We start from the raw sequence: 22048 nt of genomic DNA, 5'->3' as shown, positions 1-22048 counted from the left end.
AACTTGACAGCCCTTTTATGTCTTTAAGAAAGGAGTATTCATGTGTTTATTTGTTTTATTAAGTTTGTTGTTTTGGCCAGGTGGTGGTGGCGCACGCCTTTAATCCCAGCACTCAGGAGGCAGAGGCAGGAGGATCTCTGACTTTGAGGCCAGCCTGGTCAACAGAATGAGTTCCAGGACAGCCAGGGCTACACAAAGAAACCCTGTCTTTAAAAGGGGGGGGGGGAGCCGGGCGGTGGTGGCGCATGCCTTTAATCCCAGCACTTGGGAGGCAGAGGCAGGCAGATCTCTGTGAGTTTGAGACCAGCCTGGTCTACAAGAGCTAGTTCCAGGACAGGCTCCAAAACCACAAAGAAACCCTGTCTCGAAAAACCAAAAAAATAAAAAAATTAAAAAAAAGGGGGGGGTTGTTCTTTTGATGACAAGAAACAGATTTCATCCTGTAGCCCAGATACACAACCATCCTCTGGCCGCTGCCTGTGGAGTGTTGAAATCACAGGCGTGCGGTATAATACAATTTCTTTTTTTTTTAAATAATTTCTTTTTTTAAAAAATTATTTATTATGTATACAATATTCGCTCTGCATGTATGCCTGCCCACCAGCAGAGGGCCCCAGATCTCATAGATGGTTGTTAGCCACCATGTGGTTGCTGGGAATTGAACTCAGGAACTCTGGAAAAGCAACTAGTGCTTTTAACCTCTGAGCCATCTCTCCAGCCCCCTATAATACAATTTCTACAGGAATTTCTTTCTTTCTTTTCTTTTTTTCCTTTTATTTTTTCTTTTGAGACGGGTTTCTCTGTGTAGCGCTGGTTGTCCTGGAACTCTCTTTGTAGACCAGGTTGGCCTTGAACGCACAGAGATCCTCTTGCCTCAGCCTCCAAACACTGGGATGAAACCAGCTAGAGTAATTTTTGACCAAAAAAAAAAGTCCCCACAGCCTCATGAGAGTCTGATACAGGTGCGGATGCACTGCAGGATAAAGTTCACCTACAGAGCTGTGTCTGCTGCATGTGACAGCCACACTCACCTGGACAGTAAGTGAGACATTAACCAACATTTAGTCTGTTTTATTTCTTCTTCTTCTTCTTTTTTTTTTTTTTTTGGTTTTTTGAGACAGGGTTTCTCTGTGGTTTTGGAGCCTGTCCTGGAACTAGCTCTTGTAGACCAGGCTGGTCTCGAACTCACAGAGATCCACCTGCCTCTGCCTCCCGAGTGCTGGGATTAAAGGCGTGCGCCACCACCGCCCGGCTTTAGTCTGTTTTAATGTGTCTGTGCGCACGAGTGCAGTTTCCACAGAGGCCAGAAGGGGGCATCGGACCCTCCGGAACCGGAGTTACAGACAGTTGTGAGCTTCCTTGTGCATGCTGGGAACTGAACTCCCTTCCTCTGAGAGCACAGCCATCTGATATCTCTTGCACCCCCAAATAATTGGCACGATTTTTCTGGGTGTGTCCTCCATCTCTCCTCCCTGGCTTCACTGGGCTACAGTGGCTAGGATGGGCCTGTCCTGTCCCTGGCCTCCCAATAGGCGCAAACCAAGGGTGGCTCCATCCACTTTTTGCAGGCGTCTAGCTGGAGCCCTGAGTTTGCCGAGCCATGGAGCCCACTGCACCTGACTTACAACTTGTGTCGGAGATGATGAAGCACGTTCCTGTCCCTGCTCCGTACTCTGGCTGCCGTCGGACGGCTGTCACCACAGTCGTGGCCATCACTATGGTTGTCCTCTCCCTAGGAGTTCTTTTGGGTAAGTAGCAGGAGGAAGGCTGGGTCCTTGGAGTAGGGGACGCTCCAAAGGACAATCCTAAGTGTCCTGAGCATCCAGCCAGAGCCAGCAGCAGGCAAGGACAGACTCCGAAGTCCAAGAATGTGCTGGGTAGCCGGGCAGTGGTGGCGCACGCCTTTAATCCCAGCACTTGGGAGGCAGAGGCAGGCAGATCTCTGTGAGTTCGAGACCAGCCTGGTCTACAAGAGCTAGTTCCAGGACAGGCTCCAAAACCACAAAGAAACCCTGTCTGGAAAAACCAAAACCAAACCAAACCAAAAACAAAAACAAAAAAAAATGTGCGGTGCTGGGTGAGTGAGAAGTGGCAGTGGGCAATGTTTTCCCACCTGGAAGGAATCCAGAAGTGGTCAGAATTGGGGGCAAATGGAGTAGGAATGGCCGTGTGTAAGTCGTGACAGCTCTTTGGGGTGGCAGAACTAGAGAGGCCGCGACAGAAGGATCCTGAGTTCCTGGTCAGTCAGGGCAAAAAAGGTGTGGTTTAGGGGTCTAACTCCCACCTGGAGACTTCCAGTGAGGGGCTGGGGGCGTGGTCAGGATGCAGTCCCTGCCTAGGGTATGGCTCAGCCACAGTCTATTAAAACGGTTATTCTGTGTGAGTGTGATGATGAACACAAGTTGGGATACCTTCTTGTGTGGCAAAAGAATAAACTAACTGCTCTCCAATTATATATAGTATTTCCTAAACTTTTCTGGTCCTTCTGGGTTATTGCAGCCAGACATGCTGACTTCTGCCCTCTAGTGGCTGGGCCTATCTCTCGCCTTGTCCTTGTGTGTGCCCTTGTGCCTGGCTGCTGGCTCCCTGACTGCAAGAATTTTGAGACTGTTGGAACCCGGGACCGTGTGTGAGGGTTTTGCCTGCATGTGTGTGTGTGTGTACACCATGAATGTACAGTGCCTACAGAGGCCAGAAGAGAGGTCAGCCCCTGGAACTGGAGTTGCAGGAGGTTGTGAGCCTCCAGAAAGGCTGCCACACAGGCGCACCCGCACCTCCTCCAGTTGTGTTGTGCTTTACTTCTTTTTATTTGGTGTAAGTCACAGTTAGACACTCCATTTAGGAAGCATGGTGACACAGGCAGGGACGGCTGTGACGGGAAGACAGTAATATTCAAGTCAGAGGGAACAGAGATTGCTAGGTCTGTAGACTGTCTGCCTTGCAAGACACTGAGTTCCAATCTACAGCCATCACGGAAAAAGCACGCTGTACTGACAGGCTCTTGCAGTCTCAGAGCTGGGGTAGCGGGAACACACAGGAAAATCCGTGAGCCCTGTGTTCAGTAAGAGACCCCACCTCAGAATAAGATGAGGACTGAGAGAACCAGTCAGCTGGCGGACTGACGTTCACACACGTGACTGTCATCAAAGAAGGCAGGCATCGGGAGTGTGGCCATGGATGAACAGGGCAGAGGTCCCGAGGGCCCCTGATTTGCTCTGTGCTTCACAGTGATTGCTGTGCCACCCTAGGAAAGCGGTCGGGATACACTGCAAGGCCTCCTGTGGGACCATCAACTATCCTGTCATTGACTTTGGGGCACCTGAGGTCCCTTGGCTTCTATAAGCATTGTGCTACATCTGGGGTCCCAGGAGAGGTCTCCCAGAGTCCTTCGGGAAAGGCACACTGGTGTGGTCAGGTCTCCTGTGTGTGGAGGCTCGAGCAGGTGAGGCTCACAGGGGGTCCCTCTCGCCCGCAGCCTTCCTCTCTGCACAGGGGGTGCACGTGGAGCACACCGCGCAGCTGCATGGAATCCATTTCAGCAGCTCTCTCCAGCAGGAGACCTCAGACTACTACCGTCTCCTGACGCCTGCTCTGCAGACACTGGTGAGTGCAGCCGGGACAGAGAAGGAGGCAGCTGGGTGGGTGTGCGACAGGGGCGGTCAGTCTGTGGGATGGACAGGGAGAAAAAATGCTCAGACTCCATCTGCTAAATTCTGTGGTCATGTGTCACATGCAGTGCTTCTGTCGAGACATTTCCTGTCATGGAGTCCATGCTGTGTGGATCTCTAACATGCCGTATCATGTGTCAGCCTTGATCGGTTCATGGCTGCATGCCAGTTTAGTGTGGGAATGGACCATGTTGTGTATCTACCATGCACTCTCCTCCCATCCACCCACCCATCCATCCACCCATCCATCCACCCACCCATCTATCCACCCATCCACCCACCCATCCATCCATCCATCCACCCACCCATCCATCCACCCACCCATCTATCCACCCATCCACCCACCCACCCATCCACCCATCCACCCACCCACCCATCCACCCACTCATCCACCCACCCACCCATCCATCCACCCACCCATCCACCCACCCACCCACCCATCCATCCATCCACCCACCCACTTATCCACCCACCCATCCATCCACCCACCCATCCATCCACCCACCCATCTATCCATCCATCCACCCACCCACCCATCCACCCATCCATCCACCCGTCCACCCATCCACCCATCCATCCATCCACCCACCCATCTATCCACCCATCCACCCATCCACCCACCCATCCATCCATCCATCCACCCACCCATCCATCCACCCACCCACCTATCCACCCAATCCACCCACCCACCCATCCACCCACCCATCCATCCACCCACTCATCCACCCATCTATCCATCCATCCACCCACCCATCCACCCATCCATCCACCCACTCATCCACCCACCCACCCATCCACCCAATCCACCATCCATCCATCCATCCATCCATCCATCCACCCACCCACCCACCCATCCACCCACCCACCCGTCCACCCGTCCACCCATCCACCCACCCACCCATCCACCCAATCCACCATCCACCCACCCATCCACCCACCCACCCATCCACCCACTCATCCACCCAATCCACCATCCATCCATCCATCCATCCATCCATCCATCCATCCACCCACCCACCCATCCACCCAATCCACCATCCATCCATCCATCCATCCATCCATCCATCCATCCATCCACCCATCACATCAACCCATCTCTGTGGACACAGATATGCAGCTGGTCCTGCCTTGCGGTGCTGCTCCCTGTGCAGCTATGGGGTGTCTGTAATTGAGTTGTTGCTTTCAATCTTTGAACTTATAACATGGAAGTGGTGTATAGTCTTATATTCTTTTCCAGGGCTGAGTAATACTCAATTGTGTGCATTGACTGCACTGTGTGGGTTTGTTAATTTATTGATGGAAGAGTGTTTCCTCATGACTACCTTCCCAGTGCTCCTCCCCACCCTGTAGGTGGCGCTGTGGCCCCGGTTCACCGTGGCTCAGCTTCCCCACTCCTGGCTCTCTGGCCCCGGTTCACCGTGGCTCAGCATCCCCACTCCTGGCTCTGTGGCCCCGGTTCACCGTGGCTCAGCATCCCCACTCCTGGCTCTGTGGCCCCGGTTCACCATGGCTCAGCATCCCTGCTCTTGTCTGTTGCAGTTTGTGAGCAGTTTCCACGAAACAGAGTTAGAGTCGAGCTGCACAGGCTGCACTGTGCTCAGTTACAGGTGAGTCAGGCCTTCTGTGAGGGCAAAGCAAGCTTTGTGGACACTATGGAGATTCTAGATAATTCTAGAACCATCTAGAAGATCCCAGAAGATTCTGGAAAACTCTAGCAGCAAGCATGCTTTCTGCTTCCAAGGCCCTGTCGTGCTTGCAGGGATGGAAATTCCAGCATCTTTGTGCATTTCCGGCTCCACTTTTTGTTCCGAGCCTTCCAACCACTGAGCCTGGACCAGGAAGAGGACATCTTGCAAAAAGGCATCCAGGCAAGGCTGCAGGGCCAAGGTCTTTCCCTTGCTGCCTACGGCACCATTGTGTCAGTGGAGCTGACAGGTAAGTAGGTGGGAGCCCCTGTCTGGGAGATAAAAGTGTGCGGGGGAGGGGTGTGTGTGTGAGGTGCAGCTCAAATTGCATAATTGTCATAATTAAAAAAAAATCTCCCCCTCTGATGGAAGGAGGGAAAACACCTGGCTTCCCACACCCTTGGAGGTAGAGGGTCAGACTGTAAACATCTTACTTTTGTGACCCCTGCTGCTGGCAGTAAGAGCCCCCTCACATCCCTGGTTTACTCATCCTTGGTTCGTAATCGTCAAAGACACACAGAAAGCTCCAGAATTAACTGGGCATGATGGCTTTACGCCTTTAATCCCAGCAATCAGGAGCCTGAGGCAGGAGGATCTCTGTGAGTTTGAGGCCAGCCTGGTCTACAGAGTGAGTTCCAGGACAGCCAGAGTACACAGGGAAACCCTGTCTCAAAAAGCAAAAACAAACAAAAAAGAAGGGAGAGTCAATTAGAGACACTCGTCACTTAGACCTTACTGTCCCCTGGCCCTCACATGATCGCTGGGGTCTTGGTGACCACCACCTCAGTGCCATCTTCTAGAACATTCCTCAGTGACAGCGTGTTCCCCACTAGGAGGGTGGCCGCCAGTCTCGTGTGGCTCTTTACTGCCAGACCAGCCAGGCTGAGGCCAGACTTAGTGTTGGAGCTTAGGTGACTGTTGCCAGCTGCACTAACACAGCTGACCTCCGAGGGAGGGGAAGTTGGACAGGAACTTCTCATATAGCCCAGGCTGACTCAAAGGCACAGTCCTCCTGCCTCAGCCTGGCTCTCACTTGATTTTGTCTGTTCTGCTTCAGGAAGGTGTGACAGTCAGGTGACCGAGAGGGACTTAAAGTCAGGTAGGACTGGCCTCTGCCCGCAGCTCCGTTTCCCGTGAAGATCCCTAAAACTTCTCTCCAGTAATCCCACGTGTGACCTCTGCGGGCCCCTGCTTCCTGGGGGCCGTAACATCGCAGGCATGGGCCGGGAGGGGCCAACTTTAGCGAGGTAGGAAGCATTGTCCTGCCCTGCCTCAGCGAATGCTATTGCTTTATTTCTAAAGGCAGGGTCTCACTCTGTAGCCCAGGCTGACCCCAAACTCAGAGCTCTGGCTCTGCCCCCTGAGTGCTCAGGTTAAATGTGCACCCCCATGCCCAGCCAGTATTTGTTTTGAAAATTGTCTCCGTCACTGGTCTGTTATGGTGACATAAGTGGCTTAAGGGAGGAGGGGTTTGCTCTGGCTACAGTTATAGCACAGTCCATCACGGCAGGGAGGGCGCAGTGGCAGGCAGCTGGTCACATTGAGTCTGCAGTCAGGAAACAGAGAGAGGTGGCCCTAGCCTGGCATGGTGGCATACATCTTCTATCCCAGCACTCAGGAGGCAGAGGCAGGCAGGTCTCTGAGTTCGGGGCCAGCCTGGTCTATGTAGCGGGTTCAGGACTAGCCTGGTCTACAAGCCTCACACAAATCGCTCAGGGCTCACACCCAGCCGTGGTGTCTAGCCATGCCCTGTCCCCAGAGATAAGCAGAGAGCTCAGAGTTTTTCCCCGCTGTGGGGGTTCCCAGTGGACACTGTGAGTTGCTGCCGCCAGCTGGGTTCTTTGTCCCCAGGCCGCTGCCCCGCCAACACCTTCTCCTGTGCAAACAGTCAGTGCGTGAGCCGAGAGAACCCGGAGTGTGATGACAGAGTGGACTGCTCCGACCTGTCTGACGAGGCTCAGTGCGGTCAGTGAGTGCATTGTGCCCGGGGCCTGGGGCGCTCTGGGCTCACGCTGAATGGGAGGGGCAAAGGGAAGGCTGGCGACGTGGAGGGCAGGAAGCCACCCGCTAGCTAAGCACAGCTGTCCAGAGGGGACCACCTTCAGACTCAAGCAGGTGTAGGCAGCCTGGAGCTCTATGGTGCCAGGAACAAGCACTGGTTCAATCTGAGCAAGGAGTGGAGAAAATGCTATGTGGTCGTCACTGAGTCTGGCAATTTCAGCCTGTGCCGGAAGACGACAGTGGCGTTCTAGTCTGCTCCCTTCTGCTGTGATAAAAGGCTCAGTCCTGCCGGGCGATGGTGGCGCATGCCTTTAATCCCAGCACTCGGGAGGCAGAGGCAGGCGGATCTCTGTGAGTTCGAGACCAGCCTGGTCTACAGAGCTAGTTCCAGGACAGGCTCCAAAGCCACAGAGAAACCCTGTCTCGAAAAACCAAAAAAAAAAAAAAAAAAAAAAGAAAAAGAAAAAGGCTCAGTCCTCCAGCATCAACAGCTATGAGTCAAGAAAGTGCCCCACGGTGCTTGGTGGTGCAGACATGGTCATCCGCGCTCTCGGGAGCAGAGGGAAGAGCATCAAGGACGCTTGGGCTGGAAAGAGTCTGTTTTAAAAGAAAGACATTATGTTGGGCGGTGGTGGCGCATGCCTTTAATCCCAGCACTCGGGAGGTAGAGGCAGGCGGATCTCTATGAGTTCGAGGCGGGTTCCAGGACAACCAGGGCTACAGTCAGTGGCCTTGTGTCTTGCAGACTGCGGCTGGCAGCCTGCCTGGAGGTCGGCTGGCAGGATCGTGGGTGGTGTAGAGGCAGCCCCCGGGGAGTTCCCCTGGCAGGTCAGCCTTCGCGAGAACCATGAACACTTCTGTGGGGCCACCATCATCGGGGCCAGGTGGCTGGTGTCTGCTGCCCACTGCTTCAATGAGTGAGTCTCACCGCTCAGCCCTGCCCATTTGCTTCTCCCCCTCCTCGCTCCTCCCCTCACAGCCTCCTTTTTTTCAAAGTCCACTCCTCCTTCCATTCCCTCCCCTCCTCTTCTCTTCTGGTTTATCTATTTTTTTAAGATTTATTTATTTATTATGTATGCAACATTTTGCCTCGATGTATGCCCGCACGCCAGAGCAGGGCGCCAGATCTCAGTACAGATGGTTGTGAGCCACCATGTGGTTGCTGGGAATTGAACTTGGGACCTCTGGAAGAGCAGCCAGTGCCTCCGAGCCATCTCTCCAGCCCCCTGGTTTATCTATTTTTAAGCGTTTGGACGTTTTTCCTGTCAGTCTGTCTGTGCACCATGTGCATCCTGATGCTCACAGAGGCCAGAAGGGGGCGTTGGATCCCCTAGAACTGGAGTTAGAGGTGGTCGTGAGCCAGTATGAGGGTGCGGAGAATTGAACAGCAGGTCTGCAGGAGCAACTGGTGTGCTAACCACTGAGGAGTCTCTCCAGGTCCTCTTTTCTTTTTTTGATTAATTAATTAATTTTGAAAGACCTCAGGTGGTGGCGGCACAAACCTTTAATCCCTGCACTCAGGAGGCAGAGGCAGGTGGATCTCTGAGTTCAGGGCCAGCCTGGTCTACAGAGTGAGTTCCTGGACTCTTACACAGAGAAACCCTGTCTTGAGAAAGAAAAAAAAGACAAGGCTCACTAGGTTTCCCAGGAGTTCATAATCCTCCTGCCTCAGCTTCCTGAGTGCTGGGGTTACAGGTACCCACCCGTATCCCAGTCTGCGTTCGTTTTCATTTATTACTTATTTAATTTTGAGGCAGGGTCTCACTATGTAACTGTCGGGGAACTCATTCTGTAGACCAGGCTGTCCCTGAGCTCAGAGATCCGCCTGCTCTGCTCCCAGGTCCTGGCATCAAGGGCGTGTGCAATCCTACTCAGCTTTTCATTTGTTTGTTTTTTTTGTCTGTATGCGTTTGGGTGCACGTGCCAGAGCGCGCGCGTGCGCGCGCGCGTGTCTGTGTGTGTAAGAGGACAACTTGCAGTAGCTGATTCGTTTCTTCCACCCAATGTGGAATCGAGCTCAGGCCGACAGGCTTGGCCGTAAGCGTCTGTGCACACGGAGGCCTCTGGCTAGTCGTTGCATCCTGATATTGGGCTGAGGACAGAGATGTCCGCAATCGCAGTCCCGCATCCTTTACTGTCTTTCCTTGCCGACTGCTCTGAGCTCCCCCCTCATTTAAGCCGCACCCCTCGAACTCCCCAGATTCCAGGACCCTGCGCAGTGGGCGGCCCAGGCGGGTAGCGTGCACCTGAGCGGCTCGGAGGCCAGCACCGTGCGCGCGCGCGTGCTCCACATCTCCAAGCATCCTGCCTACGACGCGGACACCGCGGACTTCGACGTGGCGGTGCTGGAGCTGGCTCGCCCGCTACCCTTCGGTCGCTACGTACAGCCCGCATGCCTCCCGGCCGCCACTCACGTCTTCCCGCCACGCAAGAAGTGCCTGATCTCGGGCTGGGGTTACCTGAAGGAGGACTTCCGTAAGCCCTCGGGCATCCTCCCACCCCCTACTGCCACTGTCCAGCCCTGAAGTAGGAGCTTGTGGCCCGGCAATGGCGGCTCCAGCCTCTGAGTCCATAAAGATTGTGGGCCTGAGGCAGAGGGATCCGGCCAGCAAGACCTTGAGAAAGAAAACTAAAAGCATGGTGGGGCGTGGTCAGGGTGGAGCCCCGCCTAGAACCCCAGTGAGGGGCTGGGGGCGTGGTCAGGGTGGAGCCCCGCCTAGAATCCCCAGTGAGGGGCTGGGGGCGTGGTCAGGGTAGCTATCTACCCCGTGGAAGTGTATGAGTTCAATACCTCAGGTAAGGAAAAAGAAAAAAGAAATTCTGTAAAGCACACAACTGTCATCCCCAAATTTAAGAATTTAAATCAGGAAGATGAAGTCCAAGGTCACTCTGGCTAGGAAGTGAGTTCAAGGTCAGCCTGGGCTACAAGAGACCGCATCTCATAAAGAAAACAAAAAAAATTAAAAAAAAAAAAGCTTATAGACAGGAGAACAAGAATGAGTGCCCTTTACTGGGGCTGAGAGTGAGCTCTCCCTTGGGTAAGTCGGAATTGAGGGCGCGGCAGGAGGAAGCAGATGTCACGTGAGCAGAGAGCACCGGTGGGGAGAAGTGATGAGGAGCCCAATCCTCGGGTGGACGCTGCCGTCTGGGTGAGGAGCGGGTGGCCCCGGGAAGCTTGGGAAAGCCAACAGGAAGCGGTCTCCAGTCTCCGGGCTCAGAAAGCCTGCAGGGGTCCCGAGTTCTCAGCCTGCTTTTCTCTGTCACCATCTGGGTAGTGGTGAAGCCAGAGGTCCTTCAGAAAGCCACGGTGGAGTTGCTGGACCAGAGCCTGTGTGCCAGTCTGTATGGCCCCTCACTCACCGACAGGATGGTGTGTGCCGGCTACCTGGACGGGAAGGTGGACTCGTGTCAGGTGGGCTGCCAGGCCTTCTGTTACCCTCTGTCCCCTAGCTCGCAGGAACCATCAGGGTCATCCTGAACTACACCAGGAGTTTGAGGCTAGCCTGAGCTACTTGAGGCTCTGTCTCAAAAAGAAAAACAAATATGCAATCCCCTGCCTGAACTCTTGTGGCTGACTGTGTATTATGAAAATGGAAGTCACTGTATGTTTTTACCGTTGTTTTTCTCTGCGCAGTTCTGGCTGGCGTTGCTCTGTAGCCCAGGCTAGCCTCAAGCTCACAGAGATCCTCCTGCCTCTGCCTCCTGGAGGGACGACTCCCTGGTTAAGAGTTTTAGGGGATATGATGCCTTCTGGCGTCTGAGGGCACCAGGCACAAAGGCGGTGCACAGACAGGCAGATGAAATATTCATGCATCAAATATCTAAATAAATGAATCAATAAAGGTGTGCACGGCACCCGGCAGAACGACGGCGACTTTACTTTCACTGTCCTTGCTCTGCGTGGAGACCTGCAACTGTGGTTCTGCCGGGAGTCCCCACTGCGGGCCACAGAGCCGGTGTCGCCGTGCGTGGCCCGTGTGGGCGCAGCCTCAGCCCTGGCGCCGTGCCTCTGGCTTGTGTGTGCACTGGCGACCCTCGTGGACCCCCACCCATCCATGCTGAGAGCGTACCCCTGTTTTCCAGGGTGACTCTGGGGGACCTCTGGTCTGCGAGGAGCCTTCTGGAAGATTCTTCCTTGCTGGCATCGTGAGCTGGGGAATTGGCTGCGCGGAAGCTCGGCGGCCGGGGGTCTACACCCGCGTCACCCGGCTGCGGGACTGGATCTTGGAGGTGACCAGCACGGCTGTGGGTCCCACGGCGGCCCCTGCGCCCGTCACCCCCAGCTCTCCCTGGCAGACCAGCCCCGAGAGTCCGGTGCCCAGCACCTCTGCCAAACCCACGGCTGTCCCCAGCACAGCACCACGACACCCCAGCACCGCGCCCAAGCCACAAGGTACTACGGGGCGGCATGCCCCTCCCAGGAGGGGTTGCATAAATTAGGGAGGTCTGTAATTGACTATCGATGTCTGACGGGCGCTTAAGCGCCCATCTTGAGGCACCAGGTGAGGGGTAGGTAATCGACTGCCAATGTCTGTCATGATAGACAGCAAGTAATTGGTGATATTTTGATGGAATTGAGACAGGGTCTCTCTGTGTAACCCTTGCTGCTCTGGAACTCTTCGTGTGCAAGGATGGCTTTGAACTCATAGAGATGTGCCTGTCTCTGACTGGGATTGAAGGCGTGCTCCATCAGGCCCAGCTGTGATCAGCTGCTGACGTCTGGTTTCACACTGTGGGAGATTGGCAGCTGGTTACTGGTTTCTTTTGAGGGGAAAAGGGGGAGTGCCTGTGGAGGTCGGAGGACAACTTGAAGAAATTGGCTCTCTCCTTGCACTGCTCGGGTTCCAGGGAATTGAACTCAGCAAAATTTATCAGGTTTGATGGCTAGTGCCTTAGATGGAGGATTGGCGAATGATTGACAATGCCTGCCTTGAGTCCTCAGTGAGAAATTGGTGACTGAATATTGGTGTCTGCCGTGAAAGTGCTTGATGGGAGATAAACGATTTATTATTGGTATCAGTCTTGAGACTGGGAGAGAAATGGTGACTGGTTATTGACATCTGCCATTAAAAGACTCTGAATGCATTTCTGAGGCCTCTCAGCTCTAAAGACATTTTCTGAAGCATCTTAACATGTGAAACCTGGACAGTCGCCCACACACACATGCTAGACTGCTCATCCTCCTGTGTCCTTGTGAATAATCTTCAAACATAACTCCATTCTGGGAACTGAGGCAAATACAACCCACAGATGTTGACTCAGTTCCTGATGTATTGATTTAGTCACTGGACCAAGGTTAGGATGGACCACAGATGCTCCCCCTCTTATCTCACCCGATCATGCAGCTATTCTCCTGCCCTCAAATAGACCAATCACTGCTAGTAACCCTTTGAATAAGCCAATCTAATAAGTTGGAAAACAACCTACAGGTCCCCCCCCCGCTTGTGTCTGTGGTTTTTTGCTTTAAGAGATGACTGTAACAGCTATCGATGTCCTTCATATCCCGAACCTGAAGGGCCCTGTCATGACAGAATAAAAATCCTCTTGCTTTTTCATCAATTGCGCCTGTGTGAGTGGTGTCTGGAGCAACTCCTCCCGGATGTTTGGACATCTAGTCCAACACCATGAAGCACTAGCTAGGGGATTGGCAATTGATTGCTGATGTCTGTCAAGAGCACAGCCTGTAGGGTGGCCATTCTTCAGGCATACATTTTAAATTTTAATTTTAATTTTTTTTTTGAGGCAGGGTCTCACTATGTAGCCCTGGCTGACCTGGAGCTCACTTTGTAGACCAGGCTGACTTTGCCTCAGTCAGTTTCCAGGTGCTGGGATTAAAGGCCTCCACTACCATTCTTGGCTTCATTTTTTAATGTTTTGAAAGTGTAATGTAGGTGCATTTGAAAATGAAGTTGCAAAGACAACATAGTCAGAGTGACCCACAGGGCCAGCAAGAAGTGACCAGTGTGGCCCTGCTGGGCACCGTCCCTATATGCCTCTTCTGGTTTCATCAGTGTGTGTGTGTGTGTGTGTGTGTGTGTGTGTGTGTGTGTCTATTCTGTGGTGCTGGGCAGTGGGGACCCGGGCCTGGTGTCCTCGGACTGTGAGTTCTGCCTCCTTCATGGTCAGGATTTCTCCTGTGGTTTGTTCCTGTTTTTCAGCAGCCTGTGACTCTCCCTTATCCCAGCCAGCCCCATTTCCCTCTCTTTACTCCTTCCCTCCCTTCTTGGACAGCAAACTCAGAACAATCCTCCTGCCTCAGCTTCTGAGTGCTGGGATGACAGGCATGTGCCACCATGTAGATGTGACTGACTCTGTGGGTCCTGTGACTCCCGCAGGGTGTTGTCCTGTTTCCCTTGTATACCCCAAGCCCCGTCACCCTGGGTGACCAGACTGATGTGTGTCTGTTTGTCTGTATGTCTGTATGTAGGTCTCTCAGGGGCCAGAATGGGTGGCCCCATTCTCCTCTCTCCTCTCTTGCAGAGTGTGGGGCCAGACCCGCGATGGACAAGCCCACTCGGATTGTGGGTGGGCTCAGCGCCGTGTCTGGGGAGGTGCCCTGGCAGGCCAGCCTGAAGGAAGGATCCAAACATTTCTGTGGGGCCACCGTGGTGGGAGACCGCTGGCTACTCTCTGCCGCCCACTGTTTCAATCAGTAAGGCGTCCCCAGAGCCCTGATAGCAGACACTCTGTCTCAGAATAAACCACCAGACAGACCCAAACCAGGAAGCCGTTACTCCTGACTGCCTGAATTACACGGTGTGTCTCAAGCCCACAACTGTGCCCTCTGGGCTCTGTAGTCTGACCTATGACACCGATAAAGCTGCTAGGGTCAGCCGGGCAGTGGTGGTGCACACTTTTAATCCCAGCACTCAGGAGGCAGGGACAGGCGGATCTCTGTGTGTTTGAGCCAGCCTGGTCTATAGAGCGAGTTCCAGGACAGACTCCGAAGCCACAGAGAAGCCCTGTCTGGAAAAGCAGAACAAAGAAATTGCTAGGGTCATGGCCAAAGTGACAAAAAGCAAAGCCCTAAGGGTGCACGCTCCATCGGGTCTCCTTCCTAGGGACCCTCCATGGGGTGCGGGTGTGGGCTGGGAGCGGGCAGGGCAGGCATCTTGAGGTCCTGTCTCTACAGCACCAAGGCAGAACAGGTGCAGGCGCACCTGGGCACCACGTCCCTGCTGGGTGTTGGAGGGAGCCCCGTGAAGCTGGGGCTGCGAAGGGTGGACCTGCATCCCCGCTACAACCCAGGCATCCTGGACTTTGATGTTGCCTTGCTGGAGTTGGCCCGGCCACTGGTCTTCAACAAATACATCCAGCCCATCTGTCTCCCTCTGGCCATCCACAAGTTCCCTGTGGGCCGGAAGTGCATGATCTCAGGCTGGGGCAACATGCAGGAGGGAAACGGTGAGCAGGGCCCAGAGGGAAATGACAGCTGTATTCCCCAGGGCCGGGCCTAGGAAGGATGGGGTTTGGCTGTGCTGATCCCATATCCTAAGAGGCACTCGGTATCTCCTAGGGGCTACATATGGACCCTCATTTCTGCACATAAATAACATTTTATTGACACATTCACCAGGCAGTGGTGGCTCAAGCCTTTAATCCCAGTATTAGGGAGGCAGAGGCAGGCAGATCTCTGAGGCTAGCCTGGTCTACATATTGAGTTCTAGGACAGTCAGGGCTACATAGAGAGACCCTGTCTCAAAAAAACAAAAATAAATTTACATATTCATCGACCGGGTGTCCATGACTGCAAAAAATATCTGTGCTGACGCATTGGCCACAGAGTGGAACCACTGGCCTCTTGCTAGGCCAGAGGCTACACGACTGGGTGTGAATAAAGCTTTATTGTCACGTGGCTCCCTGCACCTCCATCCACTAACAGAATAAGCTGAAAATATTTATGCTCTAGATCCGTGGTTCTCAACCCTCCTCGTGCTGCGACCTTTAACACAGTTGCTCACGTTGTGTGACCCCAACCGTGAAGTTACTTTGTTGCTACTTCATAAGTATAATTTTGCTACTGTTATAAATCGTAATGTAAATGTCTGCTATGGGACCCCCCCAAAGGGGTCATGACCCGTGGGGTGAGGACTGTTGCTCTAACCCTCTGTGAAACAGTTGTGTCAGAATGGGAATGGTGGCGTGCAGCTGTCTTCCCAGTCCTCAGGAGGCAGAGCCGAGGCATCACCGGGTTAAGGCCAACCTGAGTTACACAGTGAGACCCTCAAAACCCCAAGAGTTAGGCGTGTACTGACCTAATATGTTAGCACTCACCTAGCATATGCAAAGCCCCACAAGGAGAAAATGATAGCCAGGCGGTGGTGGCACACTCCTTCAATCCCAGCACTTGGGAAGCAGAGGCAGGAGGATCACTGTGAGTTCTGGGACAGCCAGAGCTACACAGTGAGACCCTGTCTCAAGCAAACATTCCTGTAGGATATGGTCATTTTTTCCGGGACAGGGCCAGCACCTGGTGGCCCTGCTTGGGAGGAGTCACAGATGATATTCTGAGCTCTCTTTCCTGGCAGCCACCAAGCCCGACATCCTGCAGAAGGCGTCTGTGGGCATCATAGAGCAGAAGATGTGTGGTGCCCTGTACAACTTCTCCCTCACGGACCGCATGCTCTGTGCTGGCTTCCTGGAGGGCAGAGTTGACTCCTGCCAGGTGGGTGGCACAGGGATACCCCAAACTCCCTCTTAGGTGGGGTACAGCTCAGTGATGAGTACTTGCCTAGCGTGTGTGAGGCCCTGGATCCTATCCCCGGCACTCAAAAAAAGAAAAGCAAGAGTTGAATGATAAAGGCTTGGGGGGGGGCGGGGTCTAAGGTCACCCTGAAGTCCGATGGGAGTGGAGCCTTGCTATTCCTTGGATGGGTGTCCCACAAAGGCCTGGTGGTGTCCTTCTCCTGCAGGGTGACTCTGGTGGCCCCCTGGCATGTGAGGAGACACCCGGTGTCTTTTACCTGGCGGGCATCGTGAGCTGGGGCATTGGCTGCGCCCAAGCTAAGAAGCCCGGTGTCTACGCACGTATCACGCACCTCAAGGACTGGATCCTGAAGGCCATGTCCTCAGGCCCCAGCTCCACACCTCGCCCCCACACCTCCAGCACATGGCTGATCCCAAACCAGCCCCCCAGAACGGCTGGCCTCACTCTCCAAGAGGCTACCACCAGCAGACCTGCAACCCCCAGGGCCACCAGCAGGGTGACCACTCGAACACCCAACACAACACTGTCTGCCAGGAGCACCACCACCAGGGCACAGACGCCAGATCTGAGTGTTCTGGGCACCACCACACATTCCCAGCTGCCAGGTACGGTGACACCACGTGGTGTAATGCCGGCGGGTCCCCAGCACAGCTGGGGTTGGACATGACAGCACTGAAGAGACATATTGTCCCAGATTCCAGAGCCCTGTGGCTGCACTTTTCCCACGTCCCACTGTGTGTGCCTGTGTGAAGATGTCTTGTGTCCATTTGTGTGTGCACACGTGTGTGCATGCTGAGGCCAAAGGGGGGCGTCTGTATCCCCCTCCACCAAAGAGGCTAGGTATCTCATTGAGCATGGAGCTTCTGGGCTTCAGCTGCAGGAGACGAGTCCCAGCCATCCTCCTGTCTCTGCTGCCTTCCGTGCTGGGGTCAGAGGCTCGTGCAGGATCAAACAACTCTTGTTTATCAAGGCTGACCTTGAACTCCTGAGGCTTGAGGTGACCGCTTGCACTGCTCTCACACCAGGCTACCACTCTCCTTCTCTCTCTCTTCATTCTGTTAGCACGGGGCACAAAACCCAGGGCCTGGCGGGCATTGGGGGTACCCTCCTGCTAAGCCACACCCTGGGGTCATGGTCAAATGGAACTCTGTGGATGGGCCTGCAGTGGGGGACTTGGATTTCAGCTCCAATGTGGCAGAGCTGCAGAGTTGGAAGGTGATAAAATCACCCTCTGCCGAGAAAAAGGCTACGGGGCCACCGGGCGCCAGCACCACTGTGGCCACCACTTTTGGTCAAAGCTGCTGCACACACCTCTTAGGTCTGGAGTTAGAGCCACTAGGGACCCATGAGCCCAATGTCCGCTCCCACCCCTCTGTCAGTCCTGACCTACTGCAGTTTGTCATCAGGAGCTTGCATCCTGAACTCCTCCAACTCCCCAAAAGAGGCAGCGCCGACGGGAAATGCCATGGAGGAAACCCCTCCACCCACCAGGGCTCTTGCCAGCCCCAGGGCCCTGGTAGCGGTGGTAGGATCCAATACTCATTTCACTTGTCGCGATGCATAAGCTCCACAGGCCTGTGACAGTCAGACCTACAAGGGCTGTCACATGACCCAGATTTACTCAACCCCCAAGACCGCAGAACGTGACTGTTTGAAGACAGTCTATGCATAGGCATTTTGGTAAAAAGAGGTCCCTGAAGTAGGTTCCCCAGTGTAAACTGTCCTGATAAGAAAACATCAGGCAGCCGGGCGGTGGTAGCACACGCCTTTAATCCCAGCACTTAGGAGGCAGAGGCAGGCAGATCTCTGTGAGTTCAAGCCCAGCCTGGTCTACAAGAGCTAGTTCCACGACAGGCTCCAAAGCCACAGAGAAACCCTGTCTCAAAAAAAAAAAAAAAAAAAGAAAGAAAGAAAGAAAGAAAGAAAACATCAGGTTGGGCCTGTTGGAAACACCTGTTGTCTCAGCCACTTGATGGTAGCATCCAAAGCCAGCCTGGGCTATGAGGGGCATTGAAGGCTAGTGTGGGCGACTGGCCAGCAAGAAGGATGAAGGCTTGGTTTGGAGGTGGAGCCCCGACTAGAATCCCCCAGTGAGGGGCTGGGGGCGTGGTCAGGGTGATGGAGTCTCTGGCCTTCATCATGGCTAGGAATGTTCAAATAAAATAAAAAGAGAGAAAGAGGAGAGAGCAAGCAAGTTCCAGAAGGAAAAAGAAGAGGGCTGGAGAGGGATGATGGTTCAGTTAAGCTTTTGTAGATAAGGGTGTGGTGCCACAAACCCGTAGTCTGAGCTCTTGGGAGGCAGAGGCAGGAGAGGCTGGAAAAAGACCCAGTGCAGAGCGCAGCATGGCCGGCTCCGCTCTGTGGTCCTCCCGCCCTTGCTCGTGCGTGGGTGGTATGAGCACTCAGAGCAGACCCTCAGGCTGTGGTGACCCCAGCCATGAAATTAATTCCATTGCTACTTTATAACTGTCATTTCCCTGCTCTTATGGTCAGAATGTATCATCTGTGTCTTCTGATGGTCACCTGTGGAAGGGTCAGTAGACTCCCAAAGGGGTCGACCCACAGGTTGAGAAACCCTGATCTAGAGCCCAGGGTCCCCTTCTTTGGGTCCCTGGACAAGTTACCAACTGGTAAGGGGGCCATGTTTGTTTCTACTTCTCGCAGAGTTCCAGTCCTCCAAGTGCCCCCACGTCTAGCCACCTCAGCCATGGCTCCCTGCTGGGGCACTGGCTCAGGCTGGGTTCTGGAAGGTCCTGGGGGAGACCTCATTGGTTCCATGCACGTCTTATTCTAACTCCAGCTACGGCTGGGGCCTGGGGCGCTGCTCCTAACTCCACGGTGACATTTCTACAAGGGCAGGGTTGGGGTCACGTGCAGAAGGGGTAGGTCATTGGGGTCACAACAGGGCTTTTACCAGAAGTGCTCTCTGTGCCTCAGGACCCCTGGTGAAGGTGACGGTCCCACCTTTTGGAATTAGGGAACAGTCACAGCTCAGGTGACTCCACACAGCCTTCAACTCAATCTGACCTTAAACCTGGCAATACAGTGGCCTTTAAGCGCCTTAGCTGGAGACCTGGGAAGCCCCAAGGGGGACCCCAGCGCTGGTCACTCGCTATGGGAAGGCGGTTGCTTCGGAGGCTGCGAGGGCTGAGGGACTCAGTCTGCCTCCTGCGTCTTGCCTGGAGCTCCTCTGGGGCCGGTGGATCTACCTTTCCCTCGGCTCCTTTTAAATTCGTTGAGGCTGGTCCAGCTCTGGGAAAGAGGAGCCAGCTGGGGGGGGACATGAAGCCACCCTCTGCCCCTCCCACAGGACACTGGGGACAGCTCTGTGCTGGATTCGTTGAGAGGCCAGTGGGTATGGGAGAGCTGGGGCAGGTCACTCGGAGTCACAGAGCGGGAGAAGACCCTCTGCCCGGAGCTCACAGGGTCCCTGCTCTCCGCAGACTGTGGCCTGGCACCCCCAGGGGCTCTGACCCGGATCGTGGGCGGCACCTCGGCCTCGCGTGGGGAGTGGCCCTGGCAAGTGAGTCTATGGTTGCGGCGCAGGGAGCACCGCTGCGGGGCCGTACTAGTGGCTGAGAGGTGGCTTCTGTCCGCGGCACACTGCTTTGACGTGTGAGTCCTGCCTCGATGAGGTGTTCATCTGCCCGTTCCCAGCCCACCTCTGCAATTCGGCTCCAGGCCCCAAGGCCACCGGACAGAAGGCACCATCTCCCCAGCAGGGCTCTAGACGTAGAGGGTGTATTTCCTAAAGGGAACCCCCATCGAGAGCTCATGTGCTTGTGGGGCACAGGGTGAAAGGGACATGTTCCCATGCTGTGTCTGAGGTGCTAGCCAGCAGGCTCCACTCTAGAGGGCTGAGCGCCATGGAGGCTGGGGGTATTCCCTCGGTTCTGTACTGGTCGGACTGTGGTGTGTGTGTGCGCGGGCGCGTGTGAACACACACAGCAGCCTCATTTCTACTGGGTGGCTGAGAAGGGTCAAGAGCCTTGTGTCAGGTCTCTAGAGGGTTTGGAGGGCAGGAATGGGGGGGGCATCCTCAGCGCTGGATATGGTGCCAGCTCATGGGTGTTCCCTCAGAGGGACACACATCGTGGCTGTGTGAACCCGAATTGGGTAGGGGGATAGAGCGACCCATTTCCACTGGGACAGTGACTATGCCCACACGCACCCTGCAGTTACGGGGACCCTATGCAGTGGGCAGCCTTCCTGGGCACCCCGTTCCTGAGCAGCGCCGAGGGCCAGCTGGAGCGCGTGGCGCGCATCTACCGCCACCCGTTCTACAACCTCTACACGCTGGACTACGACGTGGCACTGCTGGAGCTGGCAGGTCCAGTGCGCCGCAGCCGCCTGGTGCGACCAATCTGCCTGCCGGGGCCCGCGCGGCCCCCAGAAGGCGCGCGCTGTGTCATCACCGGCTGGGGCTCGCTAAGGGAGGGAGGTAAGTGCGCGCTGGGAGGGGGTGGTGGTGGAGGGGGACATGCGGGCACGACTCCATTCCCTCCCTTGCTGCCGCAGGATCCATGGCTCCACAGCTGCAGAAGGCCGCAGTACGCGTCCTCAGCGAGCAGACTTGTCGCCGCTTCTACCCGGTACAGATCAGCAGCCGCATGCTGTGTGCAGGCTTCCCGCAGGGGGGTGTGGACAGCTGCTCGGTGAGTGGGTGGGGCCCAGGGCTCTCTCCATAGCCCAGGCCGGCCTAAGTCTTGCAATACTATGGTCTTTTGAGGCAGGGTCTCAAAGCACCCCGAGAATCCCTAAGTCCCAGGAACCCTCCTGTCTCCGCCCCGAGCTGGGGATTTTCACCTGGGTTCTGGGATTTAATTCAGGTCCTCAGGCCTGTGTGACAAACACCTTCCTATCGAGACTACCCAAGAGTCTCTCCGGCCCAGCCACCCTTGACTCTGGGGACATCACTTGTCACAACTGCTTGTTCAAAGACAATATGCGGGCTTCCCAACCCCTGCATCCTACTGGAGGGAGGGTCCTGACCGGGCTAAGTAGCTCAAAGTTGGGAGAGTGAGGATTACTGTGAGTTTGAGGCCAGAGCCGGCCTCACTGACAACACATACACATACATCTCCCTCTCAAGTACAGGGAGATGATGACCTGAGCTCAGACCCCCAGGAGGCACACGTCTATGTGGGTAAACAGAAGATGTCCGGGACTACTCCCAGGGTCACAGAAAGTCCCCATCTAAACGCAATGGAGTGGCGAGAATACTAACGAGAATACACCTAACACCTGACTCTGGCTTTCATGGGCACAGCACACACACTGGGTCCTGGGGACCCGGACACTAGCACCGAACCCATTCCGCACATGGCAAAAGTGAGGCACCTTGGCATTTTCTCATGTGGGGTCTTCCCTGGTCCCAGAGGGATGCCTGTCTGAGAGTGCTTTTCCCTTCAGGGCGATGCAGGGGGACCCTTGGCCTGCAGGGAGCCATCTGGCCAGTGGGTGCTGACGGGAGTCACTAGCTGGGGCTATGGCTGCGGCAGGCCCCACTTCCCGGGTGTCTACACTAGAGTGGCTGCCGTGCTGGGATGGATAGGCCAGAACATCCAGGAGTGACCACCGTGCAGCTGGCAACCCAAGCCTGGACTGGACACTCAATCTACCGGGGGAGCTGGTGCCGGTAGGCACAGAGGTCTTATGGGAACTACCCGTGGCTGTGTATGTTGTTCCAATAAAGAGCTCCTCTCCCTAGCTCTGGCTCAGGACCTGTGTCTTGGCAAGAGCATGTCTCTGGACGGCCCACTGGTGCCTTTGTTTTTGTGGGAGACAGTCTTATGTACCCAAGGCTAACCTCAAATTTCATCCTTCTGTCCTGTCGGTCCGTCGTTGTCACACTCACCCCACCCCCGCTGGGATGACAGGCATGCACCACCCTTGGTTTATGCAGAGCCGGGGATGGTTCATGCATGGCTCTACAGAGCCAGGGAACCACGCTCTGTATCCCAGCCTAGTTCCCAACCCAGATGATG

At 54.9% G+C, this 22048-nt stretch overlaps 1 protein-coding gene across 2 annotated transcripts; it reads left to right on the top strand.

The window, feature by feature from the left end:
* Positions 1-1600: 1600 nt before the first annotated feature.
* Tmprss9 (transmembrane serine protease 9) lies at positions 1601-21806 on the top strand. 2 transcript variants are annotated; one of them, XM_075975404.1, is made up of 18 exons: positions 1601-1748; positions 3476-3603; positions 5208-5275; positions 5428-5603; positions 6411-6452; positions 7205-7318; positions 8100-8271; positions 9555-9829; positions 10630-10766; positions 11438-11747; positions 13835-14006; positions 14487-14758; positions 15883-16019; positions 16267-16666; positions 19505-19676; positions 20240-20502; positions 20580-20716; positions 21474-21806. In XM_075975404.1, exons 1-18 carry the CDS (start codon positions 1601-1603, stop codon positions 21633-21635), a joined length of 3285 nt encoding a protein of 1094 aa, XP_075831519.1. In that variant the 3' UTR covers positions 21636-21806. The 2 variants fall into 2 exon arrangements, with proteins under 2 accessions (XP_075831519.1, XP_075831520.1); XM_075975405.1 differs by lacking the exon at positions 5208-5275 and having other exon boundaries at positions 3476-3602; positions 5461-5603.
* Positions 21807-22048: the final 242 nt, after the last annotated feature.

The sequence above is a fragment of the Microtus pennsylvanicus genome, chromosome 6 (assembly GCF_037038515.1).
Source record: "Microtus pennsylvanicus isolate mMicPen1 chromosome 6, mMicPen1.hap1, whole genome shotgun sequence".
Lineage (NCBI taxonomy): Eukaryota > Metazoa > Chordata > Mammalia > Rodentia > Cricetidae > Microtus > Microtus pennsylvanicus.
Note: the sequence above shows the minus strand (reverse complement) of the source record. Positions and strands in the feature narration are given on the sequence as shown.

Coding starts and splice junctions, on each gene's coding strand:
- Tmprss9 (XM_075975404.1), top strand. CDS start 1,601: ATGGAGCCCACTGCACCTGACTTACAACTTGTGTCGGAGATGATGAAG. Junction 5,604..6,410: donor TGTGTCAGTGGAGCTGACAG/GTAAGTAGGTGG, acceptor GTTCTGCTTCAG/GAAGGTGTGACAGTCAGGTG. Junction 19,677..20,239: donor GCGGCACACTGCTTTGACGT/GTGAGTCCTGCC, acceptor CGCACCCTGCAG/TTACGGGGACCCTATGCAGT.